Source organism: Mus caroli, chromosome 8, assembly GCF_900094665.2.
Source record: "Mus caroli chromosome 8, CAROLI_EIJ_v1.1, whole genome shotgun sequence".
In the NCBI taxonomy this organism is placed as follows: Eukaryota; Metazoa; Chordata; class Mammalia; order Rodentia; family Muridae; genus Mus; species Mus caroli.
The window spans coordinates 32,104,698-32,127,971 of record NC_034577.1 but is presented as its reverse complement, the minus strand read 5'-3'; the positions used below and the strand labels follow the sequence as shown (position 1 = coordinate 32,127,971).

At 35.8% G+C, this 23,274-nt stretch overlaps 1 protein-coding gene across 1 annotated transcript in view; it reads left to right on the top strand.

Moving 5' to 3' along the window:
* Sgcz (sarcoglycan zeta) overlaps positions 1 to 23,274 on the top strand; it is a 1,036,157-nt gene that overhangs the window by 641,501 nt on the left and 371,382 nt on the right. Inside the window, exon 2 of the mRNA XM_021169917.2 lies at positions 10,104 to 10,298. Coding sequence (XP_021025576.1) covers positions 10,104 to 10,298 — 195 coding nt within the window. The remainder of the gene's footprint in view (positions 1 to 10,103; positions 10,299 to 23,274) is intronic.

Below are 23,274 nucleotides of genomic sequence, written 5' to 3'. Positions count from 1 at the left end.
ACACATACTGTGTGTGTTCTTTTGTGACTGAGTTACTTCATTCAAGTTCTATCCATTTACCTGCGAGTTTCATGAAGTCATTGGTTTTGTTTTTTGTTTCTTATTTTGTGTTTGTTTGTTTTGTTGTTGTTGTTGTTGTTTATTAGATATTTTCTTTATTTACATTTCAAATGTTATTCCCTTTCCTCATTACCCCTCTGAACACCCCCCCAATCCAATCCCCCATCCCCCTGCTTACTAACCCACCACTCCCACTTCCCTGTCCTTGAATTCCCCTATACTGGGACATCGAGGCTTCACAGGACCAAGGGCCTTTCCTCTCATTGATGTGCCACAAGTCCATCCTCTGCTACATATGCAGCTGGAGCCATCGGTGCCTCCATGTGTACACTTTGGTTGGTGGTTTAGTCCCTAGGAGCTCTGGGGGTACGGGTTGATTCATATTATTGTTCCTTCTGTATAGCTGTCTCCTGAAGTCATTGTTTTTAATAGCTGAGTAGTATTCCATTGTGTGAATGTACCACATTTTCTGTATCCATTCCTCGTTTGAGGGGGTTCTGTCCAGCTTCTGGCTATTATAAATATGGCTGCCATGAAAAACAATGAATTTGTGAAGTTCTTAGGCAAATGGATGGATCTGGAGGATATCCTGAGTGAGGTAACCCAATCAGAAAAGAACATACATGATAAGCACTCACTGATAAGTGGATATTAGGTCAGAAACTTAGAATATCCAAGATACAATTTGCAAAACGTGAAACTCAAGAAGAGGGAAGATCAAAGTGTGGATCCTCCTTAGAAGGGGGAACAAAATACCTATGGAAGGAGTTACAAAATTTAGAGCTGAGACTGAAGGAAGGACCGACCATCCAGAGACTGTCCCACCCGGGGATTGATTCCATAAACAACCACCAAACCCAGACACTATTGCATATGCCAACAAGATTTTGCTGACAGGACCCTGATATAGCTGACTCCTGTGAGGCTATGCCAGTGGCTGGCAAATATAGAGGTGAATGCCCACTGACACCTATTGGATGAAACACAGGGTCCCCTGTGAAGGAGCTAGAGAAAATACCCAAGGAGCTGGAGGGGTCTACAGCCCTATAGGAGTAACAATAATATGCACTAACCAGTACCCCCAGAGCTACTTGGGACTAAACCACCAATCAAAAAAACACATGGTGGGACTCATGGCTCTAACTGCATATATAGCAGAGGATGGCCTAGTCAGCCATTAACAGGAGGAGAGGCCCTTGGTCTTGCAAAGATTCTATGCCCCAGTATAGGGGAATGCCAGGGCCAAGAAGCATGAGTGGATGGGTTGATCAGCATGGGGGCAGGGAAGGGTATAGGGGATTTTCTGATAGGAAACTAGGAAAGGGAATAGCATTTGAAATGTAAATGTAGAAAATATCTAATAAAAATATGGCTACTATGAACATAGTGGAGCATGTGTCCTTATTACATGTTGAAGGAATTTCTGGGTATATGCCCAGGAGTAGTATAGCTGGCTCCTCAGGTAGTACTATGTCCAATTTTCAGAGGAGCCGCCAACCTGATTTCGAGAGTGGTTGTACAAGCTTGGAATTCCACCAGCAATGGAGGAGTGTTCCTCTTTCTCCATATCCTCTCTAGCATCTTCTTTCATCTGAGTTTTTTATCTTAGCCATTCTGACTGGTGTGAGGTGGAATCTCTGGGTTTTTTTATTTGAATTTCCCTGATGACACTATTGCTCTGTAGTAGAGCTTGAGGACAGGGAACATTTCTTTATGTGCTTCTCAGCCATTCAAATTTCCTCAGCTGAGAATTCTTTATCTCTGTACACTGTTTTTTAATAGGGTTTTTTGGTTTTCTTGAGTTCAACTTCTTGAGTTCTTTATATATATTGGATATTAGCCCCTGTCTGGTTTAGGATTGCTAAAAATCTTTTCCCAATCTGTTGGTTGCCCTTTTGTCCTATTGACAGTGTCCTTTGCCTTACAGAAGCTTTGCAATTTTATGAGGTCCCATTTGTTGATTCTTGATCTTAGAGTCAAGCCATTGGTGTTCTATTCAGGAATTTTTTTCCTGGTGCCTATGTATTCAAGGCTTTCTCCTGCTTTCTCTTCTATTAGTTTCAGTGTATCTGGTTTTATGTGGAGGTTCTTGATCCACTTGGACTTCAGATTTGTACAGGGTTATAAGAATCTCTCAATTTGCATTCTTCTACATGTTGACCACCAGTTGAACCAGCACCATTTGTTGATAATGCTATATTTTTCCCACTGGATGGTTTTATCTCCTTTGTCAAACATCAAGTGACCATAGGAATATGGGTTAATTTCTAGGACTTTAATTCTATTCCATTTATTTACTTGCATGTCACTTACCAATATCATGCAATTTTTTTTCCTTTTTCTTTTTTTAAACACTATTGCTCTGTAGTAGAGCTTGAGGACAGGGATGGTGATTTCCCCCAGTTATTCTTTTACTGTTAAGAATAGCTTTTGCTATCCTGAGGTTTTTGTTAAAGTGAATTTGAGAATTGCTGAGAGAGAGAGAGAGAGAGAGAGAGAGAGAGAGAGAGAGAGAGAGAGAGAGAGAGAGAGAGGTATAGGTATAGGTATAGTTTAGGTATAGGTATAGGTATAGGTATAGGTATATATATAGATATAGATATAGATGATATAGTTATAGATATAGATATAAAGAATTGAGTTGGAATTTTGATGGGAATTGCATTGAATCTGCAGATTGCTTTCGGCAAGATGGCCATTTTTACTATATTAATTCTGCCAATCCATGCAAATGCTTACATCTCAATAACACTCATTTGGCTGGGGAAGTGCAGTCCTTTTAGTGCCTATTCTGGCTTCTCTTTCATGTCATGTTTGACCAGAATTTTCTCTTTCCTATCTCAAGAGGCAGCTCATCTGACTTCTTCATCTTCTATCACTTCTGAAATTCAGTTGCTATGGTCCTTTGATGCCTAATGCTATAAAAAGCTGACTCCAATATTTTCCATAAAATAACGAGAAAAACATCAAGTTCAAATGGGCATTTTTTCTTAAATAGCCGATTTTGACTACAATTATGCTGAAAAATGCCCTTGTGCATAAGTCTCATAGATAAAGAGATGTTTAAATTGCCTTGCTAAGTAGACTTTACTGTATTGTTTTCAGCTTCTTGCAGCATTAGTAGCTGTTTAGAGACTCATTTTCTTGGAACAGAAAATAAAATAAATGTCTAGTGTGGAAAGTTCAAGTCATATAAGTTGGAGACTTCAAGCATTTTACCCTTCAAACTATATCTTATTTGTGTCTTTAACAATTAACTTCAGGAAAAACTACTTATGCAGCAGTTAAACAAGAGATCATTAGCTATAGTATGGAAGATAAAATTTTTAAAATGAGTATTTTTTTACTATTTAAATGGAAAAAGGCATCCTACTTTAAGATCTTCCTTTCCAACTCCCAGATTATCCTTATATAAGTCAAGGTAATATTCATTTGAGAGTTGGGGAAAGTGCAAGAGAAAGGGATTAAGTGTTTGGCCTCAGGTCACAAACCATGAGATGGCTGCCTTGGGATTGGTACACAGCGCAGAAGTCAGGGCCTCTATTGAGTCCCCTGTGCTCCACTTCTTTGATGGAATCAAAGGCAGACAACTGTATTGCTCAATCTAACATCGTAAACACTCAATGAACAGTGACACTTACATGAATTGCCACTTATCCTATAACATAAGTATTCCCAAGGAGGAATTTCAGAGGCTTTAGAGCTGAGATGGAAATTTCATGGTGGCAAGAATGTTTCATGTTCATACTTCACCCTGCCAAGTCTTAATCACCTGTTGTGCAGGAGACATGTGCTTCTCTCTCAAATTCAGCTTTCTCACAACAGGAAACAGATCTAAATAAAAATTAGATGCTGACTTACATTTACTATAATGGAATCAAACTGGTATAGTAGATATGCAAATAATTTGCTTATTCCCTGCAGTCCCATGTTTATTTCTCTACATGGCATCCAATGTTTACATGATATGGTTAATTAAATTATTAAATGCCACACTTAAAAAACAGTGATATCAGTTATATCACTTTAAACATACAATTTGATTCTATTTTTATCTTCAACATAGATTACCATTAGTAGTCAAAGATGAACTGGTCTTACTAGGTTCTTTATATCTGTGCTTGGCCTATAGGAAACCCATGCACACATACATGTGTGTGTTTATCTATGTGTGCATGTTTGTGTGTGTATGTACATGTGTGATGTAAGAGCTGCAGATATGTGTGCACACAAGTGCCTCGACTCTTTTTTCCTGACAAAATCCAGAAGTTAAAAAGCCATGTCCCACTAGTATCCTACAAATTCTTCATCCTTGCACCCATTTTAAGTTGTCTCAATCCTCTCTCAGACAAGGTAACAAGGATATAGTGATATGGCACACATGCTTTGTTGATTATATTTTATTCACTCCTATAGATAATTATCATTACTTTGGAGAAAATAAAATGGAGCATTGCTCAATTGGTTTTAGTGTTGTTGAATAATTTAGAAGACTAATCATTTGCATTGTGAATCTTCCTGATTTTCTTCTTTAGTCTCATGGATATAATTGTGGTATAATATTTGTAGTTCTTCTTGCTCATACAGAAGGATACTTCAGCTAATAAAATTCTCTTGTACCTTTCTTTTTTCACTTTCATTTAAGAAGATAATAAAACCTCATAAATTAAATGGAAAAAGTATTTGGTAGAAACCCGAAGACTATAACAATGTCTGAAGATATTCTAAGTCCAGGGTACTGACATCTAAGTGAAGGAAGTTGGTAGTAATCAGCCTCTGAGGAATGATGAAGAGAAGGTTGAAATTAGGACTATCACATCCAAGACAGGCTCCCAAACAATTCAATTCAGTAGAGTGAATTCTATTTCTACTATAACCTGATGTGTTTCTCTACACTAAAATCCTGGTGACAAAGAGCAACCAATAGTAAGTTATCATATTCATATCCTTCTACACGTGTTCCATTGTCATTATCTCTAACTCATCAGCTATTAAGTACTTCTTTATTTGATCCAAATTTTATAACCCTGAAAATTACCCCTGTATTACTTTTTCAAATCTTTTCTTTCAATATCCGGTTCTGCATGTGAACATGAACTTATCCCAAGCTGTTCTTCCAAAGCCTGACTGGATCCACATCCTCGTGTGTATTCTGTGTGTTTATTTCTTTTATTCCTCAAAAGCTGCCAATTTTTCTTTAAAGTTTATTTGTACTATATTCTAAGTCTTGAAAATTCTCACAGAGCATTAACCTCTCTTACGAGACACACATGATTTTGGGATCCCTGTGAGGCACTCCATTTCTGTTTTGTGTGCATCACTTTTACAATGCTTAGTGTTTGGTATCAACTCTAATAATATATCATACGCATGGATTGACATTTGCAATGTATTATTATAATTATTTTCTTTAACCTTGTTATTTTTGACATGTTATTTTTTCTGTGTGCTTGTTGTACTTTCATAGTATATTAAATCCTTAATATACTATCTAAATCATAAACTAACCTCTCACATTAATGTCAATTCATAGAACTACTGACTAATCTAAGAATACTCTTTGTCACTATTACTACTGTTCCCAATTCTGGTGCCCTACATAAAATGTTTAATATCCATGTTACATTGTTGGACTGTTTAGTTAATCACCAGGATTCTACTATCTTAGATGATTTTCCCCTTCTGTAGTCTTCTACCTTTCTGAATCAGTAACAAGTGGACTGCATTGTTCTAATTTCTTTCTCATTCAGCTCAAGAGACTTTATGAGTTTCCCAGAGCTACATAATTAGTCATAAATCATGTTGTTACTCTTGATTAACCATTCTCTTCTAGTTTTTATAACCTATGCTCTATAGGAGACAAAATTGATTATATTAGAAACATATTTTTATACTTTTGGATAAAATATTTGAAAACTCAGAAAATATATTTAGATTTGCCCAGATATCTTTGATTTAACCTTTAAATGCCTTGATGGAAATTTGAACAAATTATTACATTTTAAAGGTATTTTTTTAAATTGGAGAAATTACAAAATCCCCATATAAAACAGTTCTGCTCTGAGTTACAGAGAGAGATATTAGATCCATTTACCTTATTCAGAAACATCAGTATCTTGATCTAAGAAGGCAGATGCACTGATTTATTTAACCAAGAAACATTAGGCTTTGGATGGATTCTAATTATTTCTGAATATGTGAGATGGGATGCAAAAATTATGCACCACAAACAAGACAAAGAAGATCCAAATTGGTTCAAGTTGTTAAGAGAATTGGAGGTTCAAGACTATTGAATTCATTTTACAAAAAGAAGATAGTAATTAGCCAAAGAATCATTTTGGGAAAATGAAAGTGTCTCTCAGGAAATGGAAATTATCTTTTTTTTTTTTTTTCTACTATTGGACAAAACCACAAGCTGATCTGTTGGTGAGTAAAGAAGTTGGGAAACTCTACACCTCATATCCTGTGGTCTTGGTCAAAGTTCAAGGGCCCTACATGTGGCTTTGTTTGCTTTCTTATCATCTATAATAAGTGTATTGGAAATACACATAAAGTTTTTGTATGGCATTGATTCACAAAGACAAGCATCACAAAACCAGAAAAATTTCAGAATTACAAAAAAATACTTTTAGGCCTTACAAGAAGACTCAACGGTTAAGAGCACTGATTGCTCTTCCAGAGATCCTGAGTTCAATTCCCAGCCACTACATGGTGGCTCTCAACCATCTATAATGAGATTTGATGCCCTCTCCTGGTGTGTCTGAAGACAGCTACAGTACAAAAAGTAAATAAATCTTTTAAAAAAAAGATTTCTTTATTATTTTATGTAAGTACACTGTAACTGTCTTCAGACATCAGAAGAGGGCTCAGATCTCATTACAGATGGTTGTGAGCCACCTTATGGTTGCTGAGATTTGAACTGAGGACCTTCCAAAGAGCAGTCAGTGCTCTTACCCGCTGAGCCATCTCTCTAGAGCCTGCCATATCCAGGGTTCCATCCCATAATCAGCTTCAAAACGCTGACACCATTGCATATACTAGCAAGATTTTGCTGAAAGGACCCAGATATAGCTGTCTCTTGTGAGACTATGCCAGGGCCTAGCAAACACAGAAGTGGATGCTCACAGTCAACTATTGGATGAATCACAGGGCCCCCAATGGAGGAGCTAGAGAAAGTACCCAAGGAGCTAAAGGGATCTGCAACCCTATAGGTGGAACAACATTATGAACTAACCAATACCCCAGAGCTCTTGACTCTAGCTGCATATATATCAAAAGATGGCCTAGTCGGCCATCACTGGAAAGAGAGGCCCATTGGACTTGCAAACTTTATATGCCCCAGTACAGGGGAATGCCAGGGCCAAAAAGTGGGAATGGGTGGGTAGGGGAGTGGGTGGGAGGGTATGGGGGACTTTTGGGATAGCATTGGAAATGTAAATGAGGAAAATACCTAATAAAGCATATAAAAAAATACTTTCAAGCTGGGCAATGGTGGTGCACGCCTTTAATCCCAGCTCTTGGCAGGCAGACACAGGAGGATTTCTGAGTCCAAGGCCAGCCTAGCCTACACAGTGAGTTTCAGGACAGCCAGGGCTATACAGAGACACCCACCCTGTCTCAAAACAAAACAAAACGAAACATTAAAAAAAAAAATGAAAAATAACAACAACAACAAAACCTTTCTGTTCTAAGTATTTTAACTGAAGCACATGTGTTTTAGATGAGGTTGAGTCACATTCAACCTATATTTCTTTGCATTTGTTTAGGAGGTCCCTTAGAATAAAAGTTCAAGTTGGATGAAAAATATATCTGTTTTATTTGTAATTTTTGTACTGATCCTAGAAACTCAAGGTTTTTAACAGTGTGACCAGACAAGAGTTTAGTTTATCCTGCTTGTGGACGTTGTACATCGTGGTGCGCACTAGGCTCCGCACCACGATGTACAACGTCCACAAGCATAGCTGAGGAGTAATCCATTGTGTAAACGTATCACAGGACCGCCAATGGAGGAGCTAGAGAAAGTACCCAAGGAGCTAAAGGGATCTGCAACCCTATAGGTGGAACAACAATATGAACTAACCAGTACCCCCGGATCTCGTGTCTCTAGCTGCATATGTATCAGAAGATGGCCTAGTCAGCCATCAGTGGAAAGAGAAGGCCCATTGGTCATGCAAACTTTATATGCCTCAGTACAGGGGAACACCAGGGCCAAGAAGTGGGAGTGGGTGGATAGGGGAGTGGGTGCAGGGGAGGGCATGGGGAACTTTTGGGATAGCATTGGAAATGTAAATGGAGAAAATACCTAATAAAAAAAAGAAGAAGAAGAAAGGGAATATGCACTGACTTACAAGTCAAGTAAGATTCAGGAAACACTACTGATGCCCCAGATATGGAAAGACAAAACTAATTAAACAAAATTTTTCCTGGTTTCCAATCCTAATTTTATTTTTATACTTATTAGCAGCAGGCACATTTTACAAATCTTTTACTGATCTCCAAAATAGCTGTGTATGCTTATATTATTTTAATAATAATCTTTTATTAATCTTTTTTTTATTTTGAGCATACCATAATTTATAACTGATATATAAACTATAACCAACATGAGCAAATATAAGTGAAAGTATTATTTTTCAATTCAAAAATCTCATAAGAATTAATAAAATGCAAGTTCATTATTGTATACTTAGGAAATTATCAATGTTTTCCTTAGAAATAGTCTTTGGTTTCTTTACCCTTGATTATAGGTTGTAGCAAAGTGAACATGGAATTGACTTTGGGAATAAGTTTAGAATTTTAATTTATGTGTATTAGCAAGGAATATTATCTTCCCTTTTTGAAATCTGACCTGTCTACATCATTATATCACTGTGTGGTGTATGGTGTCCTTTAGTGCTTCATATTTTGCCCCTCATTTCAATATTCCTCAAACAAATGAACAAAAACTTTTGGGGATTTAGCAGGTGTTAAGTGGTGGAGCATCAATTTATTTAGTGAGACAGTCAGTAATAAATTGCCCTTGCATAAGAAGATGACCTCCCACCAATGCTTGGATAAGAATCTCTAATTAAACTCAGTGGGTCACAGATACACACAAAGAAAAATTTGGACAGAGACTTGCTGGGAGACAGTAGTCAGCTAGAGGGAGAAGTGGCAGAGGGCATGGAGGATTTACAAGAACAAATTTCATTCTATAAAATAATTAAACTTAGAAAATATACAATGCTAAATTCATATGGTGTACTCTAGATTGTAATTATTTTTCTTTCTATAATTTCCTGAAAACACACTATTTTCATGGACAGGTATGCATTAACATATATATGTATATATGATGTCTTTCAGAGAAAGGGATAAAAGCTTGGGAGTGTTTAGGAATAGAGATACCTGGGCCCACGACACAGGTCTGAGTCTCCATAGACACTTTCTTGGAATTAAACAGGCTTGACTGGAACCAGTGTGTATCATTGGAAGAATCAAGTCAAACGCTATGTCAGTAACACAGACAAGGATAATTTGAGAGTATTCTCTGGGCATTTTTTTCTGAGGAGTTTTATACAATTTAAATATGAAAAGATGGATTTTATTTTTTATTAAATGTAAAGATTGGTTTTATTTTTTAATCTTTCTCTCACTTCCTCCCTCCTTTCTTTCCTTCCTTCCTCCCTCCCTCCCTCCCTCTCTCTCTCTCTCTCTCCCTCTCTCTCTCTCTGTCTCTCTCTTTTTCTCCCTCCCCTCCTCCATCTCCCTATTCATCTTTCTCTCCCTCTCCCTCCCTTCATGTGTATTCACTCCTCTTGTTTTTCTTCTCTTTACATTTTGCAACTTCCTCTCATCCCTCATATCTTACCTTGATTCCATCCTCTTCTCCTCCTCCCTAAAATTCTTTTTATCCCCACTCTCCCTCCTACTTTCTCTTCCTCAAACACTTCCTAACTCCCTTCATCTTTTTCTTCCTTTCCACCATTATCCTGCCCTCCTGCACTTCTCTCTCCTGCCCCCTTTCTCTATCTTGTTCTCTTTCTGCCTTTCTTCCTATGCAGATGACTCGAGAACAATACATACTAGCCACACAGCAGAACAACCTGCCGAGACCTGAAAACGCACAACTCTACCCCGTGGGGATTTACGGATGGCGCAAGAGGTGCTTATACTTCTTTGTCCTTCTGCTGTTGGTTACCATGATAGTTAACTTAGCCATGACAATATGGATATTGAAGGTTATGAATTTCACTGTGGTAAGTACCACCACAATTTTACCTCTATTGTTTTGGGATTAAAGATAGCCTAACTTTATTATTATCATTAAAGAAAATGTTTCAATTCACTTTTTATAAGTACATACCTTTAATTCTCCAAAGTGACCATACATTTTACTTCAGAATTACTCTGAATATATTTAGTTACGATGTACATATGATAATCTACCTGTCATCTAAGAGTGGAAAATTTACATTAAAATAGAACTGTATCTTGATTCATAAATAATTTAGTATTATTGATAAAATAAACATTATTCAATGCTTGTTATACCTGAACATCCAAAAATACGCTTTTTAGATTTTAATGTTGTAAAATATAACTGCTTTGGATTATTCTTGATATAGTTCATGATTTCCTATTTATCTTTATTTGTCCTATAAACCCTGGACACATTCCAGTGATGTGTAGTTCATGAAGTATGAATGTCATCAAAAGCCATCCACTTCTTTCAGAACTTGTGCTTGGTATATAAACTATAAAACATAAATGGCCTGGAAATAAAATTGTTTTATGATAATTAATAGCTTAGTAGCATGTATTGGAAAGTTTGGATTCAAATTACTGAACATGCATGATAAATCCATGTTTCTGACTTACATAAGAAAAACTCATTGTTTTAGTAGAGTCAAGCTTAGCTCAGTTTCTATTTTCAAGCTCAAGGCTTCTACATTTCAAGTCTTCTTTTGTTATGTAATAAAATAACAATGGTTTCTTTTATTAAACAGTTCTTTTGTAGATGGCAGATTCTTTCAAACCAAAGACGTTGAATAGTGCCCATGTTTTAATTCTTCGGTAGCAAGTACTGTGACAGGCAAGGGAAAGCCAGTAGCAACATAGTTACAGAGTGACATGAAATGTATACATCTGAGTATATGTTTTCCTTTTACAAATACAGTACATAATGTAGAATGGATGAGGGATCATGACACTCTCTGGTGTCTTGCTCACACAGCTCAGGATCTTTACAGTCAGGTAGGAATATCTTGCTAGTTACACTCTTCTTCTTCTTACTTGTTACATTTTCAAAGGTAAATCTCAAGTTGCCTGTTATGATTTTGTTGAATTACATGTATGGGGCAGGTTGTTTGTTATTTCAACTCAACTGCATACTGATTTAACAATAACAACAAAAATTAACAAAAAATTTTCTTTCTGAATTTGTTAATTCAATATTCTACCCTGAAACAGAATCTCAAAGTGGAAACGAGCTAAGCTGCATGTCACAGTGTAGAATTCTGCACACATATGCAGAAGGAGCCCATGTGGGCAGGTGGCCTACTTTTCCACCCCAGCGAAATAAAGTATTTAAACCACAGTCAAAGAAACTATAGGCATGAGAAAAATTACCCCAGAAACAACGATTCCATTTGTTGTGAAACATTGGATATACTGAAAGGTAGACAGAAAATATAAACAGCAAACCTGAGCAAGCAGAAAGTTCATGTGTCATCATTCTTAAAAAGAAAACAAACAAACTAACAAATGAAAAATATTTTAGAAATAGTTTAGTGTCTATGATCTTGGATCAGAGCAGTAAATAGTCCTGTAGGAGGTAAGGTATAAAGATAAAGTGTGTTATGAGAGTCACTGGTGATTGGTTCTAAACACACCATGGTTCATCGGCTGGCACAGTTTCTCTTAACCTTTGGGTATATGTGGGTACACAATAGGTATTCTGTGCTCTGATGGTATGTTTCCTGATGGTTGCATCATTCATTGATTTATTACAATAGTGAGGGACATATTCATACTTCTTAAGAAACCTTCCTCCTAGCAGGAGTAGATGGGTTGGTGAGCAGGGAGAGGGAAGAATGGATGGGGGTTTTGGGCAGAAGGAAACCAGGAAAGAGGATACCATTTGAAATGTAAATAAAGAAAATACCTAATTAAGAAGAGAAAGAAAAACAGAAAGAAATAAATTTTCCTCTTACTTTAAGTACCAGCTAAATTAGTGTATGCTAATGGTATCATTTACATTCTTCTTACTAATTCAAACCCACATAAAAACAAACACATATTATTTAAATATATGTAAATAAAGTTTATACAAATATAATATACAGAATTTATATTCATAAAAATATATCTGTATTGCATCTACAAATTTGGGTACCTGGCCAAGGTGTTTTCTTTTAATAATTAAAATGTTTAAATCAAAATATAGTTACAATATAACTTCTGTGAAGGTATATTTCCCTCACAAACTATGATTACAACTAACAGAACAACTTAAATATATTTTAATAAATAAATGATTATTTTAACTATTACAATTTCAATAGCTTAGTTTCTTACCTCAAAGCCATCTGTCAAAAGTTTATGAAAGAGTACATCAGCTCCGTCAGGAAAAGTCTGCTTCTATCCAGGGAACTGCATTGTGAGAATCTTTAGCTTCAAGGCAGGTTAGATTCAAAACGTATTTAAATTAATTAGAAAGTGTAGTAACCCCATAATTACATGGCTGCATGCCTCACACTCCTAAGGACATCGCCCCATGCTGACACCAAGGTTTACAGAGCCATTCTTGAGACATAATTGAAAACAACACCTGAGTTTCCAGGACTCTTGTAAGCCTTGGGGTTGATGTCATTCATGGAGCTACATTATTTGAGCCCCTGCTGGCCCAAATGTAAATGCCAACATATGCTGACATAGTCGTGGGGTGAATAAAAAGCGATAGCATTCTTTTTTTAAATCATGGATTTATTTTCATTTGTTGCATTTCCCTTCATCTCCTCTTTAAATCTTGATTTTTACCTATACTCAAATGAAACTGCCCTTTCTTAAATACTGAACTATTTGCATAACATCTCATGCAAATGAAGCTTTGATTGCATCAGGATGTTTCTAGTTAACACTCTACTTCAATATAGGTATTGATAATTTTCAGAGAAATTCAGAATTACTTAAGTCATTGAAGATTACTGCAGTCTTAAATAGAATAGATTAAGTTAAATATAGTTGAAAACTCCGAACTAATGTGGGATCCTCTTACGTAGAGCAGTAAAAATAAACTTTATGGTTTTACTAGTACATTGAGTGGATTTCTTTACCCAGAGCATACCAGACCTAGTTGTTATATTTTGACAAGGGACAGAGTTATGAAAATTATTTGGGGAACCTTAATTTGTCTATACAACACACATTTCATTTTCGTTATAAGTGTTACCACCCAATACATGGGAAAATACAGGCTTTAGCATCCTTTATTTGAACAAAGTAGGCATGTTATTGTTCTCAAACTATTGTATTTTCAGCACAATAGACTGGCTACATGTTTTATAATCATGCATAAATTCTGTCATTTTGTTTTTTCCTTTCTTTTTTAGTTTCATTTTCGACTTTTATTGGATAATTTCTTTATTTACATATCAAATGTTATTCCCATTTCTGGTTTTCCCCCAGGAAATGCCTATCCCATCCCTCCTCCCCTTGCTTCTATGTGGGTGTTTTCACCCACCCACCCACTTATCCACTCCCATCTTCCCGCCCTGGCATTCCCCTATGCTGGGGCATTGAGCCTTCACAAGACCAAGGGCCTCTCCCAACAAGACCATCCTCTGCTACATATGTGTCTGGAGCCATGGATCTCTCCATGTGTATTCTTTGGTTGGTGGTTTAGTCCCTGGGAGCTCTGAGAAACAAATAACCCTATTAAAAGTGTGGTACAGAGCTAAACAAAGAATTCTCAATTGAGGAATATCAAATGGCTGAGAAGCACCTAAAGAAATGTTCAACACCCTTAGTCATCACGGAAATGCAAATCAAAACAACCCTGAGATTCTACCTCACACCAGTCAGAATGGCTAAGATCAAAAGGTCAGGGGACAGCAGATGCTGCTGAGGACGTGGAGAAAGAGGGACACTCTTCCATTGTTGGTGGGATTGCAAGCTGGTACAATGACTGGAAATCAGTCTGGTGGTTCCTCAGAAAATTGGATATATTATTACCAGAGAACCCAGTTATAACACTCCTGGGCATATACCCAAAAGATACTCCAACATATAACAAGGACACAGGCTCCACTCTGTTTTAACAGCCTTATTTATAATAGTCAGAAGCTGGAAAGAACCCAGATGTCCTTCACAGAGGAATAGATCCTTTGTTTTTTAAAATAAATCATTTCATTCATTTTCGTCTCAAGTGATATTCCCCTTCACAGTCCCTCCTCCATCCCACCTCTGTCCTCTCTTCCTCGTTCTTGCCTCTATTTAGGGTGCTTCCCCACCCCAATCGTCCACTTCTGCTGCACTGTTCCAGCATCCCTCTATGATGGGGCATCAAACCTCTACAGGACCAGGACCTCCCTCACATTGATGTCATACATATGCTACATATGAATCTGAAGTCCTGGATCCCTTGGTTGGAAGTCTAGTCTGTGGGAGACCTGGGTGGTTCAGTCAGCTGACATTGTTTTTCCTATAGGGTTGCAATCCCCCTCACTCCTTCAGTCCTTCTGCCAGACCCCTCCCCCACACACCTGGGTTCCCAAGCTCAGTCTGATGGTTAGAACCACATCTACATTGGTCAGGTGCTGGCAGAACCTCCCAGAGAACAGCCATACCAGGTTCCTGTCAGCAAGCACCTCTTGGCAACAAGAACAAGTGTTTGGTGTTTGTATACAGGATGGATTCCGGGGAGAGGGGGAACAGTCTCTGGATGACCCTCCCTTCAGTCTCTGCTCCTTTATTTTTGGTTCCTGTCTTTCCATGGAAAGGAACATTTCTGGGTTAAAAACGTTGAGATGGGTTAGTAGCCCCATCCCTCGACTTGGGGCCATGCCTATCTACTGGAGGTGGTCTCTAAAGGCTCTATCTCCATTTCCCTGTGCATTTCTGCTAAAGATATCCCAGCTTGTTGCTGGGAGCCTCTCACTTCCCTGGCATCTGAGACCCTCCAGTGGCTACCCTGAGTTCCTCTTCTACCACTGCAACTTATTTTTATTTGATTTCCAGAACCTCTATACCTCTCTCCCATTGACTACTGCTGCATAAGTTGTATCCAGATGAGGCATCCGGATTCTCATTTTCTGACAAATAAAGTTATTCTGCTTATTAAAATGACAGGTAGTAGAAATCCAAGAAAAAGGAAGTTAGTTAAAACTGCAAGTTGAAGAGCTCAGGAGAGAAATCAGCAATAATTCCCTGGCTGTAAGAATGGATAAGGTAGGACTGAGTTGAAAGGAAACATCTGAAGCTCCTTTGCCCATGATAAGTAGAACCCAGCTACAAGAGGATTGGTTGATGACAGTTAGTTAATTGGTATATATCTGTAGCTCAGTATAAATGAACGAGCTTAGTAGGTCCCTCTATAGAGCCTTTCACCTGAAGCAACACTTTTCTTGGTTCATATCCCATTCTAAGTATCTCAGCTTTGTATTCGAAAAATGAAATTTATGTGATCATGTTGAATTTGTTTTGATAAAATTGACAATAAAAATTGTTGCTAGACATCTGCTGCAGTATAATTTTTATTACATAGGTGGAGTTGCTAGTAGTGAGGTATGGGGCAAGTTATAAAAGTAAATGGGGTATGAATGTGTTTTTATATATATGATATAGATGTATGGATTATCAATAATAAATATTATTGAAAAGAATGTGAATACAGATGCCTTACACTAGGTAAAAGAGAATAGTCATGAACCCTGTGACAGAGAAGCTCATATTTATTTATGAAAATATATTCTGAATTGAAATTTTAATTTAATTTTTAAATTAATTTAATTTAAATTTCAAGCTTTAATTTAATATTCAAGCAGTGCTAAAGTACCATATTTCTTCATGTCATTCCTGAGACCTATGATCTTTTATCTTCATTATTAGCCTAGTGATAGTTTTCAGTGCTCTCATCAGTCTACCTGATGAGGCTAAGTAGACTTACAATATGTTCATACTATAAAGTCTTTTCAAACCCTATCACACATAGTCTTTAAATCAAATCACTTTTAAAGTAAAAACTTCTACCTTCTCTTATTTATTTTTATATCTAGCATATACAGACAAAGGCTGATGTATGGGAAGTATAAATATAAAACAACCATGAGTTGTTTTGTTGTGGTGGTTATTGTGGTTGTTTTGTTTTGTTTTGCTTTGCTTTGTTTTACTCCTCTTTTCTCCGTGCCACACTTATATACTTAGTTTGTTTTTATTGTACTGTTTCCTACCCTCTAGACCAAAGACATCCTTAGTGGAACACAAAGCTCTTATCCCCTTGTACGGATGAAAAATTCCTTTACTGTTTTAAATTTCTTAATATAAATCGCCTTTGTTTATTCATCCACTTAAAAATCTGTTTACTCTGTAATTTTGTTGCTTGGGTGTTTCCCATCACAATGATCTTACAAACTTCCACATGGACCACTGTTGATGGCAGGTACACAGTCCTGTGGCTTAGATTTATAATTTTAAGAACTTTGAAATTTAATGGCAAGTTTTCTTCCCAAAGTGATTATATATGTATATATATGTCAATACTTATTTAACTTTTTAAAGACAATGACCAGCTAAATTCACCTTAAACAAACCCCAGGTCAGATGCCCTGTTTCATGAAGACTTTCATTATTTCTGTCTGTTTTTCCTCTCTTTTTCTGTAAACACTTATCCCTTTTAAAAATCATATAGCTTATCCCTGTAATAGGGTTTAACATGTATTGGATAAATAAGATGGTTCATCTAATTATACTGACCTTTCCTGCCTTTGTCATCTGTTTCCCTCAAGGTAGAGTGCAATAAATCTTAGAATATAGTCTAAGTGCCTTACACTGGGTCTGGGACAGACATCTAGAATGTGTTACATTCAATATCTGGCTGAACATTTATGATCCAAAAAGAACCAATTTCTTTTCCAGATAGATTGCAGATTTAACACTTTTAACTTTTCAGAGTAAAATATAAATAGGAAATTATTTTAGAATCTACTCCAAATTGCAAACTATTTAGAATGTGGTTTTCTTTATTCATTCATATATATATAATATAAATATTATATATAAATATATATTTATATATAAATATATATTTATATATAAATATATCACATAAAATTTATGTATTTATATTATAAATATATTTATAATTTTATATATTTATATATAAATATATAAATACATATATGTATATATATACACACACATTTATTTATTACTTGTGTTACACTTATTTAAATTGTAGCTCAAATTTATCTTTTCTAGGATGGATATAATATTACTGCATACTTCACTAAGTTGAATAAATCCCAAGTAAGAAATAAAAGTACTTTTGAAGTATCACACCAATAGTTTTGCATGAGTTGGATATTATTATTGCTTTTATTAGTTTTCTTCTGACCCATCCTGAGAGATATAGGATAGACCACTTGAATTAACTATATATTTCCTAATTGACTGAGAATAATATAATCCAGAAGACAAAGGAATTGCTATGAGTGCATATGAATAAATAAATATATAAATAAATGCTTATCTAGTTGATTCTGAGGATGTTTATAAGGGAAAAGGTCATGATCTTTGCACTCAGAGGTCATGACTGGCAGCGTAGCAGGATGAGTTTGGACTTCTCAATAATCCCAGATTCTTCATCTGTGAAATACTGGTAATGATACTGACCTCATAGGATTTTGAAGACTGTGAACTGAGTGACCTTGTTTAAAAAGTTTAAAGTCAATTGTTTGCTATGTGAAGAATTTCTTATCAGTTGAATATAATGGTAATGGTAAATATTAAGTTCATGCATTGGTAGTTGTTAATAATTAAAGTTGTTTTATGTGGAACATTTATGAGTGAAAAACCTTACTTATATTAGTAAAGAATGATAAATATTTCTTATGTAATTCTAATCTAATGGTCAGGTAGGTAAAATATTATAACAACTATGAGAAGCAGATATATTGTCAAGGGTCAGAACTAAATCTGATGGCATTAAACTTCATATTTGTAAGCTAGCATTATCAAAATGCACTTCTTTGGACCCTTCTACCACACACCTTTGCCTTTTGAGTCCTATGAAAATAAATTAGGGCTGATTTACTTTATCCTAAAGATGGATATCTGTTCTTAATTGTAAACATTCCTAGTTTCTTTAATGATTTGAGTATAGATGGGCCAAACTCCTCAAAAGGTTTATGCCTTTCAGATTTACTCATAACATCATAATTACTCAGCTAAAGCCCCTTACTCATTTTTTATTTATTAAACTTAAAATTATGGAGAACTGCATGTTTCTAAGATTTCTTTCCTGTCAACTTCAATAGCAACAACAGTTGGTTCCCATGGTCGATGCAGTTCCTGTGAACATGAAAGAGATACTGTTGTTATTGTGTTGAAATATTGCACTATAAATTATTTTTAAAGTACTCTTAATTATAGCCCTTAGTCCATAATACTTTACAGTATGAGAGTAAATTTTAAGATTTCGGGAGCTCAGATTCAACAAGCATTGTTTATGTGGCAAGACCATGTTTCATAGACTAGCAATTATTGGTATCACAACATACAACACATTATCAAATACTCTTTGGAGGATAAGGACAGAGCTTTAGAAAAACGAATTCTACAAAATATCAGGGTCTAGAATCCTGTCGTGGTTTTTTCAAAGTGTGAGTGTGTGCATGCAAACTGCTGTGGGCCTTGGAAGTCAGAAAACAAATCTTAAGACATGGTCCTCAATTTCCACTTTGTTGAAGTGGGGAGCTCTTTGATACCAGCATAGTTCAGATGATCTGACCCTCAAGCTTCTCAACAATTCTCCTGTCTCTGGTTCTCATCTCACTTGTGAGTGCTGGATTCTACATCCAAGCCACTGCATCTGTCTTTTAACCCAGCTTGGAGATGATGCTTCTATAACTACTCTAGTTACAACACACTTTTAGTTTAGAGTAAGGTCCAAGTTATGCATAAGCCTATGCCACTTACTGGTATTATCTCTGCAGGATACACAGTGATTTTTCAGAACGCATATTTAATCCTAATTGCAGGCTAAGTTTTGTACAGCTTGAACAGTACGCTGATGAGTATTAATCAGCTGTGATGAGACCCCTCTAAAGGTTAGTTAGGATCGGGGAATTCTGGGAAACTTTCTGCACTGTCGTTTCCATTTTCTGGATTCATTCTTCAGTGCATATAGCCCAAAGTACTCTTGAAGGAGCGAGGTGGCGCACCCCTTCTGGAGAGGGCGTTGCTTCTGTGGGTGAGTGCCTGCAGCAGGCAGCTGCACTGCTGGCTGGCTTGTGGTGTGTGGATTTATAACAGAGTTTATGAGAGTGAATGATTTAGTTAATGTGGCAAGACCGCTTCCATTATGGCCCTTTCTTTGCACCTCCTCATAATTTTCTGACAAATTGTCCCTCTCAGATGAAATCTTTCATGCTTAGTTTTAGCCCAGCAGTCATTTTTGTTCACTGACTTTACAAAGAAAAATTTAGTCATTTTTGCCCAAATTCAAACAACTACCTACTGGTAGTTTTTTTTTTTCCTAAAATAAACTAGAAAATAAATGGGTCATAAACCTAACCATAAACAATATATACCATGTGAAACATGGGAGTCATTAGAATATCACATGTGCTGCAGGAGAAGAAGGATGAAGAAGGCGTTTGGGGCCAGCAAGTTAGCTCACAGTAAAGGCACTTGACACCAAGACTGGGAACCTAAATTAAATCTGCGGGGCTCACATGATAGAAGAAGAGAGTCAGTGATAGAAGAAGAGAGCCAACTTGGCAAACTGTCTCACTGTCTCTAACACAAACCTAGACACACACACACACACTTGGAGGGGAGAGGAAACAATTAAGCCTTCGCATGTATTATGAAATGATATTCAGAGCATATGTACAGTTTCAAAAAGTGCAGCTTGAGTCAAGGCAGTGAAACACACATCGAATTGAAGAGTTTACACAATAAGGGCCTGTTGTGTTTATTTTTCAAAACAGAGGTAGTAATTGACATATGGTTATGCATGGAAGAAAGAAGTGGGCACATTATGATGCTCTGTATTATAAACTCAGTAAGATTTGAATGTTTCCATTTGTCTTTCTCTTGGCTATGTAGAGTATAGAGCTCAAATAGAAATAAACTAGTCCATACCAAGTCTAAATAATTTACAAAACTGGGTCAAGTAAGTTTTGAATATAAAGTATACTTTGTAAATCAGCTCTACTGGAAGGGGAAACATTCATTATTATTTTGAGTTCATAGTCTGTACATACAAAAATCATTTAATGTGGCTCCTGGGTTCAAGCAATTTGATTTTGAGAAACAAACTTTATTTTATTTCAGTCCTTTTGCATGGATTCATCAGTTTAATAAGTAGCATATGACAAAACATTGTTGAGAAACAATGATGGGAATTAATCTAAAGTTAATTGAAGCACTATTGTATTTCAAATTCCAACGTTGGTGATATGAAAACAGCATTCTGAGAATTTATGAACCTGACATAAATAATTATTTTTACTTTATCAGTATAGCCTAATAATTAATTCATCTAAAAGAACAATTTCATTGTTTCATTTGCATTAAATTTCAGAATGAGAATAAAAGTTTTAGTTGTGCATAATGATTAGTGATATTTTATGATAAAATGACACTAATGTATTTCCTATATTTTGCTAAATTCAACATGAAAATACAAGGTTCAGAAGAGTGAAACATAAAGCACTTTTAATTTGTTTTTTATGTGTCTGTAAACTGTGGGGCTCATCCTCATGTGCACCACTGACAGTCAGAGGACAACTTTGGGGAGCAGACTCTCTCTTCCATCACAAGTAGAGAAGACAGAACTGCAGTGGTACAGATTGCAGAAGAGCTTTTATTTTCCCTTGGGAGTTATCTTACTCAGCAGATAAATATGTTTTTATTCATTGGATTCACAGCTAATTGACTAATTTCACTTCATCACAGTATTTCAAAATAAGAATCAACCATATCTTGGGAAATACTTAAGGGCAGTGACAAGGGATTATTTGCCATTAAAAGTAAAAATGCAATCCTATTATAGTAATCACAAGTCTAAAATCTGTACTTTGATGATGTTTTCAAACTTGATGATAAAAATGCTATAATTACTCCATTAAGAAGTGGATTACTAATTTCTAACTGCTAAAAGCTAGTTATGATTTAATTATTTACAATGGAATTTATGTCAGTTGACTATTTCATAGCCCCACTAATCAATACATGTCAGTTGTAATATTACAATTAACTACTTGTTCAAAATTACTTCTATCTCACTAATATATATATATATATATATATATATATATATATATATATGCACAGTAGCTATTGATGCATCATCATGTTATCTGCACTTAGGATAACTTTTTATTACATTTACTATTATTATACTCACATGTTTAATTGTCATCTGCAATGGCATGGAAATAGCAAAGGATATCTCTAGAATTTGAACAGAGTTGAGATGCTGTTAGTATATCTTATTTGCACTTCATTAAATAGATCCAAGTGTATTTATTTTTATGAGGCAAGAAACTTTAAAAATCTACCACACCAGTATTAATGATGCAACATTATTAACGTGCACAGAATGAAGCTGTATTTCTTCAGAAATCTAGATTAGCATTGTACATGTTTGCAGTTTTAAAAAATATTCATAGTTTCTCCCATTTACATATGTGTCAGATGTGTATGAAGGTTTCTTTACTGTATACCCTCAATAGAATTTGTTTTATTGATCATAACTATGAAGAATGAGATGAGACAGAATCTCAAATTATTTACAATTATTTACATTTTCCTCATGGATAAAAATGCTGAAGATTTTTTTTTCAGATATTTTTGGTCATTTACTTTTTCTTCTATTCATACCTAACTGTAGACAGAATCTCTTACAAGCACCATGTGTCAATTAAAAAAAAAAGGTAACAGCCAATGAGCTGAAGCAGGAAATACAATTTGGGACCTTGGCTGGAAAAGAGGATTTTGGTAAATAGTAAGGGATGAAAGAGAGACCCAGGATAGCTGCAAGAGAGATGGGACTGGAGACAACTGAGGAGAGGGACATAAACCAGCAGGGAGCAGCTGAGGAGATGCCAAGGAAGAAGCAGGCTGGAACTGAAGGAGAGGTAACTAACCAAGTGATAGATATTAAATAGCTTAAATGGTTAAATAAGTTAAGAGTTAGTCAGAGAAGGAACCAAAGCTTGTGGTCTAAGGCATTTAATAATAAATAATTAGTCTCCAAGTCATCAATTTGGAATCCCTTGCCAGAAAGAGGAAAAATGGGTATAAGGTATTATACATAAAACTGGCTTTCCATTTCACTAGACAATTTACTGGCTGTATGTTTTAATGCTTAATTTTGGCAGATATATCCAGGTACTAGACAGGAATCTTCTGAATGGCTTTGGGTTGGCAAAGTTGTTCTCACATTCTCCAAGCTGTCTTTTACTCTGTTAATAATTTTGCTTGGTTGGTGTAAACTTTTCATTTCATGTAATGCCAGTTATCAAACATTTTTCTGGCATGATATCAGAAAAACCTTCCTCTCGTAAGAGTCAATATGACTATCAGACTATAAAGTAGAAGAGAAAGACACACAGCTGAGGGTGGGATGAATAAGAACTAAGTGGAGTGAGACATTTGTGTAAAAAATCCCACAATTAAACTCAGTACCTTGCACTTAAACTTCAAGGTATCAACTAAATATTTAGTATTCTACTTGATAATTAAAAATAGAATTCATCAGTTTGTTATATACAGTTTGTTATATACTAAATATAGAATGCATAAACCGTAAATAATTTTGGCTCCCATTAACGGAGGAAATGAGACCAAAATTATCAGGACATTATTGATGTTTTTGTTTTTGTTTTTTTTAGAACCACAAAGTTTTATTTGTGGTGACAACTAGAATGTTATATTTTATAGCAATTTTGTTCATCTTAAAGGGCATATTTGTAAATAGGCAGGTAGGTTCTTTTTTTTTTTTTT